This window comes from Hemiscyllium ocellatum, chromosome 24 (assembly GCF_020745735.1).
Source record: "Hemiscyllium ocellatum isolate sHemOce1 chromosome 24, sHemOce1.pat.X.cur, whole genome shotgun sequence".
Classification (NCBI taxonomy): domain Eukaryota; kingdom Metazoa; phylum Chordata; class Chondrichthyes; order Orectolobiformes; family Hemiscylliidae; genus Hemiscyllium; species Hemiscyllium ocellatum.
In genome coordinates, this window is record NC_083424.1 from 58,417,357 (window position 1) to 58,436,895 (window position 19,539).

Consider the following 19,539-nt stretch of genomic DNA (forward strand, 5'->3'; position numbering starts at 1 on the left):
TACATGAGCCCATTTTGAATCCACTTCATCCAAGTATCCCGTATCCCAAGTGCACTTGCCCTCTTGATAAGTCTCCTATGTGGGACCTTGTCAAAGGCTTCACTGAAATCCATATGAACTACCATCAATTTATCTTCATCTGTAGATAAACATCTGGATCTTGGTGTGCAGGGAACAATTTCAAAGTTTTCCGATACACTCAGTTTAAAAGATTTGTACACTGTTAGAAGGATAATGTGTAACTCTAAAGGTCAGTGAGAAGTTGGGAGTGCAGGCTTAGTTGTGTGTGTGTGTGTGTGTGTGTGTGTGTGTATGAGAGAGAGAGAGAGAGAGAGAAAACAAGTGAACAGGAGCTACAGTACTACAGTGTACTCAACTTTATTAATTAGACATAGACTATAAGAGCAGACTGGCATCTGTGATACTAGGGACCACTGGAGGAGGCAGAGATGGATCATCCATTCAACACTTCTGGCTGAAGGTTGCTGTTAATGCTTCAGACTTATCTTTTGCACTGATGTGCTGGGCTCTTTCATCATTGAGGATAGGGATATTTTGGAGCCACCTCCTCCAGTGAGTTGTTTACTTGTCCACCACCATTGACACCGGAATGTGGCAGCACTGTAGAGCTTAGATCTGATCCATTGGTTGAGGGAGCGCTTAACTAATTTGTCAATCGTTTACTGCTTATGTTGTTTGGCAACAAGCAGTCTTGTTTGGTAGCTTCACCAGGCTGACACCATTCTGAGGTATGCCTGATTCTGCTCCTGATATGCACTCTTGCACTCTCCATTGAACCAGGGCTGTTCCCTGGGTTTGATGGTAATGTTTGAGTTGGGGATACACATGACCGTGTGTTGGCTGATTGTGGAGTACGATTGTGCTGCTGTTGATGGCCCACAGTGCTTCATGGATGTGCAGTTTTGAGTTGCTTTTGGAATTCTGTTCTATTTAGCATGGTGACAGTGCTACACAGTGGGACGAAGGTATTATTCTCAATATGAAGGCAAGACTTCATCTCCACAAGGACTGTGCGGTGGTCACTCTTTCAAATATTGTCACAAACAGCTGGATCTGTAGTGGGCAGACTGATAAGGATAAGATCAAGGATGTTTTTCCCTCCTGTTGGTTCCCTCACCACCTCTGCAGACCCAGTCTAGCAGCTATGTCATCTAGTTCTTGAACAGCTCAGTCAGTGATAGTTCCAAGGGTTATTAAACATGAAGGTTCCTGATTCATCAACAAAGGGAAGATGGTACATGGTAACCAGCAGGACGTGTCCTTGCCCATATCTTCACCTGATGTCATGATGCTTCAATGCTGAGGACTCCCTCGGCAATTCACTCCTGATTCTATACCACTCTGCCGCCACATTTGCCTGGTCTATCCTGCTGATGGGGTAGGAAATTCAGGGATAGTAATGGTGGTCTGGGACATTGTCCGTAAGGTACGATTTTGTGAGTGTTACTATGTCAGGCTGTTGCTTGTCCAGTCTGTGAGACAGCCCTTCCAATTTTGGTACTAGCCCTCAGATGTTAAAAAGGAGGACTTTGCAGGGTCAACAAGGCTACCCCTGCCATTGCCTTTTCTGGTCTAGGTACCAGGTAGTTCTTTCTGTTTCATTTTCTTGTTGAGACTTTGTAGTGATTGATGCAGCTGAGTGACTTGCTCGGCCATTTCAAAGTGCAATTGAGAGTTAATTATTGTTGTGCATCTGGAGTCACAAGTAGGCCAAATCAGGTGAGCCAGGCCGATTTTCTTCCCTGAAGGACATTAATGAACACTGAATGGCAGAGAGAGGCTTAAGAAGCTGAATGCTCAATTCCTGCACCTGCTCTGTACTTTATAATTATTACCAACAGTTAACAACACCACCCTGCTCCCCACCCACCCCCATCCCTAAGCTAAACAATTCAGAAACAAATATGCCCTACTTCTCTTCTCCCCATTGACAAAAGTGATGACATACACCGGTACTCACTGTGTCATGTTAATACTAACTTTTGAAGAACTGTTTTCACCATTAGGGCTCCAGCCTCAGCCTGGGACACCCTGGGGCTGCACAACATCCTCAGAGCATGCTCAAACAAAGCACCAGCCAGGGGCTGGGGTAGGAGCATGGGAAGGTAGTTCACCAGCAGCTTGGCAGCCAGTTCCCTGATCTGGAACAGAAGCAACACTGATCGGAGAATGGCAGTAAAAGCATGAACCAGGAACAGAGGGCAATGTTATGAACAGGTGTGATCCAAATACTTTATGAAGAACATAGGCAACAACGTTACAGCTGTAAGGAGCAGGGAACTGGAATGGAGTCACAGTTCTTGACAACACCTACAGGTCACTAGCCTGCTTGGAGTAGACTATTACATTTCAAAATCATTGTCAGAGAATTTGACCTGCCTGAAAAGCAAAAAAAACCATTGCTCTGTCCTTCCTTTTTTGCAATTCTGTTTAGCAAGGTACGAGAGCTGAAAACCCACCAGAAGTCAGTTTTAACCTCTTGGAGAGGATTCTTGGAGAGGATTCATTGAAATCTATCTCACCATCTAAAGCAACTTGACCAGGAAGACACAGCAGTATGTATGCAGAATAGCTCTGGAATCAGAATACCAGTTGGGATAATCCATGATTTATTCCTGTTTAATGAGTAAACTAGTACTTGCCAAAGTGACTTAAGTCTGATGAAAAACATAAAAGTGAAAACTCTGTAGAGTGTAAACTTTATGTAATGAAAAGCAGGAGATGGGGGGGCAGCATACTAAACATATATTTAGCATCAGTGTTTAGAGTGGAGAAGCATATAGTAGATACTGAATGTGGGAAAAAATGTCCATATCACAGAAGAGGAAGTGCTGGACATCTTAAAATACATAAAGGTGGATAAATCCCCAGAACTGATCAGGTGTACCCTAGAACTCTGTGGGGACCTAGGGAAGTGGTTGCTGGCCCCCTAGCTGAGATACTTTTTTCGATTAGATTCCCTACAATATGGAAACAGGCCCTTTGGCCCAACCAGTCCACACTGATCCTCCGAAGAGTAACCCACCCAGACCCATTTCCCTCTGACTAATGCACCGACCACTATGGGCAATTTAGCATGGCCAATTCACCCGACCTGCACATCTTTGGACTGTGGGAGGAAACCGGAGCACCCGGAGGAAACCCACGCAGACACGGGAAGAATGTGCAAACTCCACAAAGACAGTTGCCCGAGGCTAGAATCGAACCTGGGACCCTGTGCCACCCCTTGTATCATTGATAGCCACAGGTGAGGTGCCAGAAGATAGGAGGTTGGCTAACATGGTGTCACTATTTAAGAATTATAGTAAGGAAAAGCCAGGGAACTACAGAACGGTGAGCCTGACATCAGTGGTGGGCAAGCTGTTGGAGGGAATCCTGAGGGACAGGATTTACATGCATTTGGAAAGGCAAGGACTGATTAGGGATAGTCTACATGGCTTTGTGTGTGGGAAATCATGTCTCACTGACTTGACTGAGTAACTTGAAGAAGTAACAAGGAGGATTGATGAGGGCAGAGCCGTGAACATGATCTATATGGACTTCATTAAGGAATTCAGTAAGGTTCCTCATGGTAGACTAGTTAGCAAGGTTAGATCACATGGAATACATGGCAAACTAGCCATTTGGATACAGAACTGGCTCAAATGTAGAAGACAGAGGATGGTGGTGGATGGATGCTTTTGAGACTGGAGGCCTATGACTAATGGAGTGCCACAAGGATTGATGCTGGGTCCTCTACTTTTTGTCATTTATATAAATGATTTGGATATGAACATAGGATATATAGTTAGTAAGTTTGCAGATGACACCAAACTTGAAGGTACATTGGAGAGCAAAGCAGGTTACCTCAAAGTACAATGGGATCTTGATCAGATGGGCCAATGGACTGAGGGGTAACAGATGGAATATAATTTAGATAAATGTGAGGTACTGCATTTTGGAAAGGCAAATCAGGGCAGGTCTTATGCAGTTAATAGTGAGGTCCTGGGGAGTGTTGCTGAACAAAGAGACCTTGCAGTGCAGATTCATATTTCCTTGAAGGTTATGTTCCAGGTGGATAGGATAGTGAAGGTGGTGCTTGGTATGCTAGCCTTTAGTTAGTGCATAGGGAGTTGGGAGGTCAGGTTGTGACTGTACAGGACACTGGTTCAGCCATGTTTGGAATACTGTGTGCAGCTCTGGTCTCCCTGCTATAGGAAGGATGTTGTGAAAGTTGGAATGGTTCAGAAAAGATTTATAAGGATATTGCCAAGGTTGAAAGGTTATAAACAGAGCTAAACTGACAAGAATATTGCACACCCCAATGGCTGAGCCAGACTGACCAGGAATAAAGTACCTAGTGACAAAGCCAGACTCACCTGGAATAAAGCCACAGTGACTGAGCTCATCAGGAATAAACTCACCCAGTGACTGTGCCAGACTAACCAGAATAAACTTCACTGCTACTGAGCGAGACTGACCAAGAATAAACCTGCAGGGACTGAACCAGACTGACATGGAATAAACCTCCCAGTGATTGAGCCAGACTGATCAGGAATAAAATCCTCAGTTGCTTAGCCAGACTGATCACTGACTGAACTCATCAGAAATAAACTCACCCAGTGACTGTGCCAGACTCAGCGAGTCTCACCAGGAATAAACTTCCCCTGTTTCTGAACGAGGCTGACCAGGAATAACCTCCCCAGTAGCTAAAGCAGACTGACCAGGAATAAATTCCCTATGAGTGAGCCAGACATACCAGGAATAAACTCTCTAGTGACTGAGCCAGACTGAAGCCTCACCTCATTTGTTCCATCCATCAAGCAGCCCACCAGGATCTGCAGGTTGGACTGTGAGAAGAAATCCCAGCTCCCACTTTGCCTCGCCAGGTTCAATAACTCAGTCATGTCCTCTGGCATAAAATGACAATAATAAGGCTGTGAATCAGTGGCCTTGACTGTACTGAATTATATTTGTTACGGCATTGAATATACAGACACAAAGAACATAATTCACTATGCAATCCACCCATACTATCCAACACATTTTCAAGTACTTTTCATTTTGGACTGAAGGATGGGCAATCAATCAATAGCCATAAAATGTGCAGTGGGAGATTAAATGGGTGAACAGAATTCATGAAAAAGTGAGGATGAGATCTGTGATGAAGTATACATGCTTTAATAGAAAACTGAAGAATGATGTATCTGGCATTTCACAAATACTTACACTGAGTTAGCAGTTTGATGTAGAAACTTTCCCAAAGCAAAGCCTCAAGGGAACTAATAGACTCTGAGGCAAAGGAGGAGATGTTAGGAGGACCAGAAGGCTAAAGGCATGAGTTGAAGGCAGCCATTAAAATGCAGAGGCAGCAGAGCTAACAGACTGGCTAGCAGAGAACAGTGGATGGCATGGTAGCTCAGTGGTTAGCACTGCTGCCTCACAGCACCAGGGACCTGGGTTCAATTCCAGCCTCGGACAACTGGCTGTATGGAGTTTGCACATTCTCCCCTACATGGGTTTCCTTTCTAATGTGCAGGTTAGGAGAATTGGCCATGCTAAATTGTCCATAGTGTTCAGGGATGTGTAGATTAGGTGCATTAGTCAGGGTTAAATGAAGGGTAATAGGTTTGGGTGGGATACGCTTCGGAGGGCAGGTGTGGACTTGTTGGGCTGAAGGGCCTGTTTCTACACTATAGGGATTCGATGATTCAGAACAACAATTGCTGGAGATCACAGCAGATCAGACAGCATCCATGGCAGAGAGTTTCCTGAAGTAGCTTTAACTGTGGTTTTTACTGGGTGAAGGAAAAGCGATGGGGGAAGCAAGGGAGAGGAGATGGAAGATGCACAAAAGGAGCAAAATCAGGGGACGGAGATCTGGGGAGTGGACTCACGGATTTGATGAGGTCAGAAGGGATGAGGCAATGAAAAAAATTAAATACAGAAACGTTCAGTAATGAATGTTGGTGAGAGGACGGGAGATAGGTGAATGTGAGTTGTTCTCAGATGGACTCTGGATGCAATGATCTTGTAGAGGAAGAGCTGGATGCCAGTTGGTTGAGTCCGTAGGGAACAAAAGCATAGCAAACAGTTTCAGCAGCAGGTGAGTTGGAACTGGGCAGAGGTGACAGTATCATATAGTTGCAAATAGAGCTTGCTGATGGACAGAAAGCTCAGCACAAAGATGAACAGGACACTGAGATTATGAAGAGGATGTTTCAGACAGAGATAGTGGCAGGGGACAGGGGTAAATTTCCCTGAACCGTGGCATTGAAATAAAAGCAAAAAACAGTGCAATCTGGAAATCATAGAACCATGCAGTACAGAAGAGGACCTTCAGCACTGACAAAAAACCTCATCTAAATCTACACTGATCCCACTTGTCCATTCCCTTGAACGTTATGGCATGACAATTGCTCTTTTAAGTACTCTTTAAAGTTGTGAGATCATCTTTCTCATCTACCTACTGAGGCAGATTCCAGATTCCACGAGGCGAAAATACTTTCTGGGTTTAAAAAAATCTGAATCTGAAATGCTGGAGAAACTCAGCAGGTTTGCCATCATCTGTGGAGAATGAAACACAGTTTCAAGACCAACATGTCTCTTCTTCAAAACTGAAAGAGGCTGGAAAATTGTGCTTTTATAACAGGGGGGAGAGGAAGAGTAGAACAGCTGTGAGGGTGCCCACAGCAAAAGGCAAAGTGAGTGCTAATGGAGTGACAGGCCAAATAGGTGCGAATGAAAATGTGGAAAGGAGAAACTGGATCTCTCTGCTGAGAGCAGAGCCAAAATGACACAAACAAAACATGGAATGGGGAGTGGGTTGTAATTAAAATGGAGGATATTGCAAATTCTCTGATGTTGCTGAACTTAACGTTGGTTCCTGAAGGATGTAACCTGCCTAAGTGAAAGATTAGATGTTGTTCCTTCAACTTGCATTGAGCTTCACTGAAACACTGCAGCAGGTCTTGGACAGAAATCTTATCTTCAGAGCATGGAGAATCATTGAAATAGCAAGCAACTGAAAGGTCAGGACCATCCTTATTGACAGAAGACTTGTAGCGCAAAGTCTGCGAGGTAAGAGACTGCAGTGTAGAATGATTAAATTGTGCAGTAGAATTGATTAGTACGAATAAACTGCTGCTTCACCTAGAAGGTATGAGTGAGACTTTCGACATTAAGGAGGGGGAAGGTGCAAGGGCAAGTGCTATACTTTTTGCAATTGTACGGGAAAGTGTCATGGTAAGATGGAGTGGGTCAAGATGGGTGAGAGAGGAAGTATTACAACTGATGAAGGATTGGACTAGAGCACAAGGACAGAACAGTCCCTGTAGAATGCTGACAGGAGAGGGAAGGGTATGTTTGATGATGGTATCCTGCCAATCAAAGGTATGGCTATGGATACCCACATGAGTGCCAGCTATGCCTGTTTCTTTGTGGGGTATATGGAACATTCCTTATTCCAGTCACAATCAGCACTGCTCATCAATTTTTCTTCAGCACATAAATGATATCATTTATGTTGCTTTCTGCTGTCATCTGGAATTGGAAAAACCCATCCATTTTGCTTCTAATTACCATGTTTCTTTTCATCTTCACCTGGTCCAGTTCTGACTCCTCCCCTTCCTTAAACACTGTTTCCATTTCTGGGGATACACTGTTCAATAATAACCACACCAAACCAAATGACATCCTCAGTCACCTCAACGACATTTCCTCACACCCTTCTCCATTCCATTCTCCCAGTTTCTGTCTCAATTGCATTTATTCTGTTTATACCACCTTTGACAGGGCTGCCTCCTCTATGTCCTCCTTTGTCTTCAACTGAAAAGTCTGTCCTCACCAAGGCTGACAGGGCCCTCTGTCATATGCAACCTATTTCCTGCACCGTTGCCCTCACCCAGCTCTCTCCTCACAGAACAATGACAGGGCTACTCTTACTTTCACCCGCCAGTCTCCACTTTCAAGGAATCATCCCTTGTCATGCTCACCACATCCAGCAGGAATACACCACCAAACACACATTCCCCTTTCTCCACTGTCAACATTCTGTAGGGATTGTCCGCTCCTCAGCACAATCCTCCATCAGTCCTAACACTTTTCTCTCCCCACCTCCCTCCGTCACATGACATCTTTCCATACAATCACAGAAGGTGTATCACTTGCTCTTTCACCTCCTCTCCGCTCAATGTCAAATGCTCCACTCACACCTTTCTGGTGAAGCAACAATTTACTTGCCCTTCTTTCGAACTAGCCTACTATATTCACTACACATTGTGATGTCTCCTTTGTACTGGTGAGATCAAATAGAGACTGGGTGGCCTTTTAACGGTACATTTCCACTGTTTGTAAGAATGACCCTGATCTTCCAACTGCTTTCCATTTTAATAAACCAACTTGAGCATAGAACAGGAACAGGCCCTTCGGCTTACTATATCTGTGCCAACATGATGCCATTCTAAAATAATTCCATCTGCTTGTATATAATCCATATCCTTCTTTCCTTGTCTGTTCATGTATCTGCCTAAATGCCTCTTAAACGTTGCGATCATATCTACTTTTACCACCTTCCCTGGCAACATATTCTAGGCATGCCTTGCACATCTCCCTTAAACTTTTCGCTCTCAACTTAAACCTATGCCCCATAGTATTTGATAGTTCCACCATAGGAAAAAAGACTCCCATTATTCACCCTGGGAAATAAAGGCTTCAAATATCCACCCCCATCATTTCATACACTACTATCACGTTGCCCCAAGCCTCTGACGCTTTAGAGAAAACTATCCAATTTTGTCCAACCTCTCCTTATAGCTAATACACTCTAATCCAGGCAACATCCAGGCAAACCTCTTCTGCACCCTCTCAAAAGCCTCCACATCATTCCCTCAGTGTGCCAATGGAACTTTGCACAGGACTCCAAATGTGGCCTTACTAAGATTTCATCCAGTTGCAATATGACTTGCCAACTTTTGTACTTAATGCTCTGACCAATGAAAGCAAGCATGCTATTGGCCTTCTTTATCACCTTATCCACTTGTGTTGTCAATTTCAGGAAGCTATGGACTTGCAAATCAAGATCCCTCTGTACATCAATGCTCCTATGTGTTCTGTCATTTACAATATACTTTCCTTTTGCACATGACTTTTCCAAATATATCACCTCACTCTTAAACTCTATCTGCATTCTTCCACTCAACTTTCCATGCTCCCATGCTAATATTTCCATACTGGATCTGCTGCAGAGATGCAACGAAGCACATGCAAGGTGGAGAAGGTGCACCTCATTTTCCATTTAGGCACTTCACAGCCTTCAGGGATCACACTGTGTTCATCACTTTCAGACTATATCCTTTGTCTTCCATTCTGAATACAATCCAAACCTCACATTGTGTCTTCTATGTCTCTCTCAGCAAAACGGACCCATTTTCTCCTTTTCGCACCAACCATTCATGCCTTTTTATGTCTATATTGCTCCTTCACCACCATTAGTACCTCATTTGTCTTTTGCTAAGCACCGTCTTCATTTGTTTCACTCATGCTTTCTCCTCTTCTTTAAAACATACTATCTTCCAGCTTATTTCAGTCCCACAGAAGAGTCATTTTGGATTCAAAACATTAACTCTGTTTCTCTCCCCAGCAATGCTGCCAGACCTACTGAGCTTGCACCGCATTCTCTGCTTTTATTTCATTTCATCTGAAAAGCACAATACTAACCAGATGGCCAAGTAAGCCTGCCTCACTGGGTACAGGAGATGGAGATGTGAACATCAATCTAACTCACAAGTACATAATAGACAGCCAGAGAATGGAGCCCTGAAGGAATCCTTTAAACTAAGCTGCAGAACATTACCCGCACAGAAAGCACCAGTTGTGGCCCCAGGTTTAAGAAAAACTGAACTGGTAACAACTGTGTGTGTGTGTGTGTCTGTTTCCACCAGGTAATCCAAAGATGTACAGATTACGTAGATTACGTAGATTTAATGTATTAAGTTGAAAAATGTCGTGCTGGAAAAACACAGCAGGCCAGGCAGCATCCGAGGAGCAGGAGAATCAATGTTTCGGGCATAAACCCTTCCTCAGGCATCTGCAGTCCTCACTTTCTCCTACCTGTCTAAGTGTATGAGCCATGGTAAATGCAGGGTTAAGAGGATAGGGTAGGAGACTGGGTTTGGGTAGGATGCTCCTCAGAGTTTCTTTCTACACTGTAGGGATTTTAAGAAATATTTGTGTCCTCATTTCCTGAAGGTACTGAGGTTTGTCCAATGATATTAGATAAGTTCACATCAAAAAGTGTTCCTGATTCTTACGAGGTGGCTGTCCCTTCCTCCTGTTAGGGCTCCAACTGTCTGTACAGGTCTCGAGGAGGGCCTCCATCAGCAGCAATGCTGTCTTCTTCCTCTGGTAGCTCAGACTTGGCAGCAGAGAAGAGACACTCAGCTCCAGCAGCCACTGTACAAAACCTGAAAGAACCCAAACGACAAGAGATCAGGATTGTTCTCATGATTTGGAGATGCTGATGTTGGACTGGGATGTACAAAGTTAAAAATCACACAACACCAGGTTATAGTCCAACAGCTTTAATTGGAAGCACACTAGCTTTCGGAGCGACGCTCCTTCATCAGGTGATTGTCAATCACCTGATGAAGGACTGTCGCTCCGAAAGCTAGTGTGTTTCCAATTAAATCTGTTGGACTATAACCTGGTGTTGTGTGATTTTTAGGATTGTTCTCAGTTTGTCCACAGCCAGTGAAGGAGTGCAGGATGGAGAGGGGTGGGAAGACAGTTGTCATGAATGTGCAAGGATATATTTTGTAAAGAAGCCTACTCTGTTTATATTGAGCACAGAATCCTACAAAATACCTCCCAGAACCCATGTAACAACTCTTATGAACTAAACTGTTGTGAGAAAAGGTGCTTGGACTTGGAATTCAAAATAGAGGCAAGTGGAGGTGAGTCAGTTCTGGCAGTATTATTTAAAAGCTCACCAAGTAACTTGAACAATGACCCAAACACATCAGTCCCAAACAAGCACGTGATTTCAGTCATGCGCATGGGTGAACCCCTATGGTGTTAATGGATAAAACATTAACACTGTTGGGCTTATGATAACCAATGTAACTACATTAAGACAATTAGCTTAGTTTTGTCTTTGAACTGATGAACATGTTGCTGCAGGGCTGGTGTAGGAGGGATGGCTTCAGACATGTGGACAAAGTTAACAATCACCAGGTTATAGACTATAACCTGGTGTTGTGTGATTTTTAACTTTGTCCATCCCAATCCAATACTGGCTCCTCCAAATCAGATATGTGGATCATTGGGATACGTTCTGGGGAAGGTGGGACATGTACAAGTAGAATAGGTTGCACCTGAACTGGAGGGGCACCAATATCCTGGGCGGGAGGTTTGCTGGAGCTCTTTGGGAGAGTTTAAACGATTTAGATTGGCAGGGCGTGGGACCCCGAGCTGTGGATCAGATATGAAGGAGGTAGTGAATAGCCAGATACAGCGTGCAGAGTCTGAGAGGAGGGATAGGCATTTGATAGGGCAAAGATGCAGTCAGAGTGATGGGTTGAAGTGTGTCTATCTTAATGCAAGAAATGTCAGGAATAAGAGTGACAAACTCAGAGCATTGATTAGTACTTGGAAGTATGATGTTGTGGGCATTACAGGGATTTGGATATCACAGGGGAAGGAATGATTGTTTAATATTCCAGCGAATGTTTAGATGTTTCATAAGGAAAGGGGTGGGGGGGGGGAAGGTAAAAGAGGTGGAGGAGTGGCATTGCTAATCAGGAATAGTAGAACAGCTGTAGAAAGGGAGATCATTGAGGAGGGTTTGTCTACAGAGTCAGTACGGATGGAAGTCAGAAACATGAAAGGAGCAGTCACTTTATTGGGAATTTTCTATAGATCCCCAATAGCAATGGAGACATGGAGGTGAAGACTGGGAGGCAGATTTTGGAAATGTGCAGAAGTAACAGGGTTGTTTAACATCCTAATATTGATTGGAACCTACTTCGTTCAAATAGTTTGGATGGAGCAGTTTTTGTCAGGTGTGTCCAGAAAGGGTTTTTGACACAATATGTAGATAGACTAACTAGAGGGGAGGCCACATTGGATTTGGTGCTTGGCAATGAACAATGCCAGGTACCAGACCTCTCAGTACGAGAGCATTTCAGTGATAGTGATCACAACTCCATGACCTTTACTATACTCATGGAGAGGGAGAGGAGCATGAAAAAGCTTTAGTGGGTAGGATTAAGGATAACCCCAAGGCGTTCTACATTATGTGAGGAACAAAAGGATGGCCAGAGTGAGGGGAGGGCTGATCAGAGATAGTGGAGGGAACTTGCGCCTGGAGTCGGAAGCAGCAGCAGAGGTCCTTAATGAATATTTTGCTTTCAGTATTCACTACTAAGAGGGACCGTGACACTTCTGAGGACAGCGTGAAACAGGCTGATATGTTATAACAGGTTGATGTTAAGAAGGGGGATGTGTTGACAATTTTGAAAAGCATAAGGATAGATAGATCCCCTGGGCCATTTATCTCTCCATCCTAGAGGCTCCCTGCCTCTATTCCTAATGAAGGACTTTTGCTCAAAACGTCGATTTTTCTGCTCCTCGGATGCTGCCTGACCTGCTGTGTTTTTCCAGCGCCACTCTAATCTAAACTCTGGTTTCCAGCATCTTCAGTCCTCACTTTTGCCTAATCCCCTGGGCCAGACAGGATATATTCTAGGTTACTACAGGAAGCAAGGGAAGAGATGGGTGCGCCTTTAGCGATGATCTTTGCATCGTCACTGTCCACTGGAGTAGTACCAGATGATTGGAGGGTGGCAAATGTTTCTACCTTGTTCAAGAATGGGATTAGGGAAAATCCTAGGAATTACAGAACAGTTAGTCTTACATCAGCGTGGACAAAGTATAGGGAGACGATTCTGAGAGACAGGATTTATGATTACTTGGAAAACCATAGTTGATTAGAGATAGTCAGCATGGCTTTGTGAGGGGCAGGTCATGCCTCAGAAATCTTACTGAATTCTTTGACGATGTGACAAAACATGTTGATGAAGGTAGAGAGTGGATGTAGTGTTCTTAAATTTTGGCAAGGTGTTTGATAAGGTTCTCCAAGGTAGGCTCATTCAGAAAGTAAGGAGGCATGGGATATAAGGAAACCTGTCTGTCTAGGTACAGAATTGGCTGGCTCATAGAAGACAGAGGGTGATGGTAGATGGAAAGTATTCAGCCTGGAGCTCGGTGACCAGTGGTGTTCCAGAGGGATCCTGAGACCTCTGCTCTTTGTGATTTTTATAAATGACTTGGATGAGGAAGTGGAATGGTGGGTTAGTAAGTTTGCCAATGACCTGAAGGTTAGTGGAATTGTGGCTAGTGTGAAGGCCTGTTGTATGTTATAACGAGACATTGACAGAATGCAGAACTGGACTAAGTGGCAAATGGGGTTCAACCTGGAAAAGTGTGAAGTCATTCAGTTTGGAAAGTCAAATTTGAATGCAGAATACAGAGTTAAATGCAACATTCTTGGCAGTGTGGAGGAACAGAGGGATCTTGGGGTCCATGTCCATAGATCCCTCAAAGTTGTCACCCAGGTTGATAGGGTTGTTAAGAAGGCGTATGGTGTGTTGGCTTTCATTAGAAGGGGAAATTAGTTTAAAAGCTGCAAGGTTATGCTGCACCTCTAATATAGCCCTGGTTGGACCACACTTGGAATATTGTGTTCAGTTCTGGTCGCCTCATTATAGGAAAGATGTGGAAGCATTCGAGAGGGTGCACAGGAGATTTCCCAGGATGCTGCCTGGACTGGAGGGCATGTCTTATGAAGAAAGGTTGAGGGAGCTGGGGCTTTTCTCATTGGAGCAAAGAAGGCTGAGAGATGACTTGATGGAGGTGTACAAGATGTCGAGAGGCATAGACAGGGACTTTTTTCCCAAGGCAGGAATATTTATAATGAAGTGGCATAATTTTAAGGAGATTGGAGAAAGGTTTAGGGGAGATGTCAGAGGTAGGCTCTTTACTCAGAGAGTGGTGGGTGCACGGAATGCACTACCAGCAGTGATAATGGAGTTAGATACATTAGGGATATTTAAGTGACTCTTGGATAGACACATGAATGATAGTAAAATGAAGGGTATGTAGGTTAGTCTGATCTTAGAGGAGGATAAAAGACCAGCACAACATCGAGTGCTGAAGAGCCTATACTGTGCAGTACTGTTCTTTGTTCTATATTCGAAACTTCACCTGCCACTACTTGTCCCATTGGCCCATCTGATGAAGACATCGTTGTAACTCTGAGGTAACCTTCTTCACTGCACACTACACCTCCAATTTTGGTATCAAATTCAAACTTACTAATCATACTTATTATGTTCACATGAAAATATTTTACATAAAGGACAAAAAGCAGTGAACTCATCACTGATCCATTTGGGACACCGCTGGTCACAGGCCTCGTCTGAAAACCAACCCTGCTCTACCACCCTCTGTATCCAAATGGCTAGTTCTCCCTGTATTCCATGAGATCTAACCTTGCTAACCAATCTCCCTTGGGGAACCTTGTTGAACGCCTTACTAAAGTCCATATAAATCATATCCATGACTCTGTTACCTTTTCAAAAACTCAATCAAGTTTATGTGACACCGTTTCACATGCCCAACACCGTGTTGACCATCCCTAAATAGTCCTTGCCTTTCCAAATGCATATACATCCTGTCCCTCAGGATTCCCTCCAACAACGTGCCACTGCTGTTAGGCTCACTGATCTATAGTACCTTGCTTTATCCTTATCACCTTTCTTAAATAGCGGCACCATGTTAGCCAACTTCCAGTCTTCCGGCACCTCACCTATGGCCATCAATAATTCAAATATCTCAGCAAGGGCCCAGTTATTACCTCCCTAGCTTCCCACAATGTTCTAGGGTACACCTGATCAGGTCCCAAGGAATTATTCACCTTTATGCATTTTAAGATGTCCAGCACCTCCTCCTCTGTAATGTGGGCAGCTTTCAAGATGTCGCTATTTATTTCACCACATTCTCTACCTGCCTTATCCTTCTCCACAGTAAACTCAGATGCAAAATACTTGTTTTGTATCTCTCCTGTCTCCTGTAGTTCCATACATAGGCAGCTTTGCTGATCTTTAAAGAGTCTTATTCTCTCCCTGTTACCCTTTTGCCCTTAATGTATTTGTAGAACCCCTTCAGATTCTCCTTAACTCTATTTACCGAAGTTATCTCATGTCCACTTTTTGCCCTCCTGATTTCTCTCTAGAAGGAAGGAGGAGAGGAAAAGATGGAGACAGGGATAAAGGAGAAAGAAGGAACAAAGGCAAAGGAGCAAAAAAGGTAAGGAAACTAAAGAAAAAAAGGAAGGGGAAAAGTCATAATTTGTATGCAAATTAACCTGCAAGGGAGAAGCCTTCTAAGTTCTGCTATCGACTCCACATATTGGGAGGGGGAGATAGTGGAAACAAGAAATAGAATTCACAGCAGCAGCAGCTCCACAGAAGCAAGAGGGCAATCTTCACATTAAGAGGGAGATGCTTGGTGCATTTTTCTGATACTGAAGGCATGTTATTAGAGGTGGGATGTGGTGGATGAAAGGTGATGGATGACGGAAAACATCTCAATGTGGCTATGTCCTCCTGAAAACTATTGAGATCTAATAAACTCCCCTGCAGTTGCCTGGGTGACATTTTCTTCTTGAGTCCCATTTAGAAAACCTTTTGGAGTCATGTGGACAGTTCCAGCTGACTCAGGTAAAGGAAGACCATTAGCAGAGACTTGGTTAGTCACAGGAGTTTCAGCCCAGCAATATCTCCCTCCAAGGCAACCTTTTTCTAAATTATATCCATCATTCTTCTATTCATCTCGCTCTTTCCTTCCTCAAGAAGTAACTTGAAGCGGGATGGGACTGATCTCGCCTGAGCCTGGCCTCCTTGAAGGTGAGCATGTTTTTCCCTTTCAGGGGAGATGTCATGGAGAAGGACATGGTGAGTGAGTTCACTGTTCAACACCGGTAGCCACTGCATCTTCTGGGCACTGGATGGTGTCCAGTGCCATGAATGTGAGAAGGTGTAACATGAACAGAAACAAACTATCCAACACCTACACTGCCAGAATATTCCGATTGGAGGTGCACTGTCCCTTCCCCAGTCCTGTATTTGATCTCTCGGCTGCAGAGTCAGTGCCAATGGTCAATATCATCACGGTTGCCACACATTAGAGGGGCTGATTTGAAAAGTGACTACACAGAAGGAACACATGGTAAAAATCATGCTGTACCCTGTAGTGATTGGAGGGAAGCCAGCCAGCTGGACTTCAGAACATGAGTTCCCTGACTGGGTCTGTTAATCTGTTTCAATCAGGGAGCCCAGTTAAAAAGAGGACTGAGAGAAATTCTGGTACTCAGAGAACTGACCTTGAAGAGGCAAAATCACAGTCAAGGACCATTCATTTAAATAAAGGGTGACTTGATGACAGGATACTTGCCTCTATGAGTTATTTCATACTGCTCTCCCACCAGAAAGTATCATCCAACCTGTGAATAACCCCATGCGCCCCTCTGCTCATGAGTGATCACGCAACTCTACAAACATGCTAACCCTTTTTAATCCCATATTTAGTAATTTGAGGCTGCTAATTCCACAAGTCAGCCTCAAACGTAGCAAGGAGAGAGTGCAGAGCCATAAACCTCAACAGACGTAGTGATTTCCTCTCCCTCAAATGTGCACCCACATAAGAGGGGGAGAACCTGGAGAAGAGATGCTGATCACTGGAAGAGGAGTCCAAGCATTTTATGGATCGTGCTGAAGAATGAGATGCATCAGTTTTCAACTGATAACTGCAGGAACGGGAGAAGCCCCTCTATCTGAGGGGGAGCTGCAGGTTCCACCTGTTTCAACCCAGTCACTTGGTGCCAGGCTGGACGCTCTGAATGTTAGTGTGGATGAGATCAATGATCATGTGTCATACAGTCTTCTACTCCTATCTCCCATCCTTCTATGCTTACGTATGCCCTTCACCACTTCTCCATTAAGGCCAAGGGACGCAAACTTGGATGTATATGGCAGAGAAATGGTTTGACCTACCAGATCCATCTGGACCACATGAAACGTTTTGTGCCATGCTCTCATTTACTAAAACTACTCAATATTCCAGGATCAACCTGGAATTCAGAGAAACCACATCCAGCAGACTGTCTCCCTAAAGTACTCTCCTCCATTGTCCATAGCAGACCAAACCATCTTCCTCCTGTTGACCAGCCAGTGAGAACTATCTTCACCCAGTCCCAATCTATCAAAATTGTAGTTAGGGAAACACTTGCAATGTCTTCTCTTCTTGTTCCAGAAACCCTCATCCTTGAATTTATTACTCCTGGTGTTTCCTAAAGATCTAACTTTGACTCTGTCCTATTTCCATCATTAACATCCTCCAAATATACAAGTAGTTTCACATCTACGCTGCAAACATTCACCTCTACTTCAGCACGATCTCTCTTGTCCCCTCTACTGTTGCTGAACTAGCAAACTGTTTATCTGATATCCAGTCAGGCATGTGCAGAACTGGCCTCCAGTTAAACAGAAGGAAGACTGAACCATTGTTTTTGAGCTCAGGACCAAACTTCGTTTCTTAATGATCACCTACCTGTGTCTCCCCCTGATGCTGAGGTTAAAGCCCAACTCTCGGTCAGTTCCTGTTCATAACTTCAGTCTCATATTTGACTCCAAGATGAGCTTCTGATCAATCCTGATTATTTCCTGCAGTCTATTATCACCTCTATAACATTGTCTAAATCCAGCCATTACGGTTCATCATCTGCAGAAACCCTCATTCTTGAGTTTGTTATCTTTGAGTTGACTAATCCCTCACTTTTCTAGCTGGTTTCTCATATCCTGTGTTTTCTATAAACGTGTGAGCTGTGAAATCTGCCTGTCCCTCAAGTAACACCAACTCACACTCCCTTGACCTTTGTATATCAATATGCTTTTAAGGTACTACGCAGCATATCACCGCCACGTTACCTGAAGGGATAAGGTTTCAGATTCCAGCTTATTTGGAACCACTTGAAACTGATGAAAGCATTTGACTCTTTGTAATTGAATAAGTTAATGTTAGCCTAGACACTGATGTGAATGTAGCATTTGTATATATTCATGAGCTAAATGTCTATTAGATCATTCAATACCATGTCCTAATTTCTACCATGTCCTACCACGGAGTGGGGCTGCTACATTTATTCAAGGATGAGTTAGCTAGATAAAGAGTGTACGTGTGTGTTGTCGACAAGACAATGAGGTGCGACCACACAGATCAGCCGTAACCGCACTGATTGGGGAAAGAAGCTGAAAGGGCTGAGTGGCCCACTCCTGCTCCCAAATCATACATTTCTATGAACTAATTTTACCATATTATACATAATTCTTGTGCATGCTACATCAATACAAGGTGTCACTGTTTCAGTTCATGTTATCCACGGACAAGTCCCGAGACTGCAAAACCTGTCTCCTTCCATGTGTCTGAAATAAGGCCTGTGCTGACAACAAGTCACAATAAGTAGAAAGAACTTTGACTTACCAATACCATCAAATACACAGTCTGCTGTTCCTGGGCATCCTTCTCCTCCCTTTTTGCTGTTGTCTGATCTTCTCAGTGCACGAAGGTTCATAAGACAGCTGTCTCTGACCCTCACCAGGGCTTTCTTCACACTAGCCTGAAGCAACTGTCTGAATGACGAGGAACTGCAATTCATGTTAAGAGGCAGGAACTCCTTCAGCAGACCCATGGCCTTCGGACTCAGTGCCTGGTTGGTTTTAGGGCTGATGCACAGCAGAGCAAGAGCACGGAGACGCACACGGTCACCCAGACAATGTAAGGAGGCCCTCAAATTCCTCTGTGTGTTGGTCTCCATGGGCAGGGATCCAGAAATTACCTGCTGAGTGCTGATTAGGGTGATCCAGCCAAGGTGATGCTCTGGGTGGCCACCATCAAATGCCCTAGCCAGGAGGTGGAAGGACGCTGGGAAGATCTTCAGTGTTCTTCCTAGGAGGTAATTGGCAGTGTTCTGCTGATATAATGGGAGGTCAGACGTTAAAGCTTCAGCCAGTATTTGCAGCCACGACTGAGCCCAACTCTCTGCTAGTTCCTGTTCATTCAGGGTTCCTTGGGTCAAAGTGCACTCCAACCTGTGCTGCTGCAGTATCGTCCAGTACAGCTCAGAGGCAGCAGAGCACAAGTGATTTGTCGAAAGGCAGTTGAACAAATGTTTTGGAAGCTCCTCGTAATCAACCATGATCTGGGGACAAAACTCTTTGTCAGAAAAAGCACCGACTGGAACAGTGGGTCCCAAACCCTAGCTCCCATTTCCCCTTATAGACAGCAGTCTTTATAGACTAAAACAGACAGGCCATTTCCTGTGGCCTAGACGAAGGCACGAAGGTGATTATAAGATATAGCCAGAATAAGTGTGTGGTTCTGGGAATTAAGAGCACAGTCCGAATTCAGAGCTGAGGAGAAGAT

The 19,539-nt window shown here is 44.2% G+C and overlaps 1 protein-coding gene across 1 annotated transcript in view; it reads right to left on the reverse strand.

Moving 5' to 3' along the window:
- si:ch211-225b11.4 (tRNA (32-2'-O)-methyltransferase regulator THADA) overlaps positions 1 to 19,539 on the reverse strand; it is a 308,818-nt gene that overhangs the window by 191,178 nt on the left and 98,101 nt on the right. Inside the window, exons 11-14 of the mRNA XM_060843883.1 lie at positions 18,598 to 19,315; positions 10,311 to 10,463; positions 4,803 to 4,912; positions 2,002 to 2,162 (exon numbers count right to left, since the gene is read on the reverse strand). Coding sequence (XP_060699866.1) covers positions 2,002 to 2,162; positions 4,803 to 4,912; positions 10,311 to 10,463; positions 18,598 to 19,315 — 1,142 coding nt within the window. The remainder of the gene's footprint in view (positions 1 to 2,001; positions 2,163 to 4,802; positions 4,913 to 10,310; positions 10,464 to 18,597; positions 19,316 to 19,539) is intronic.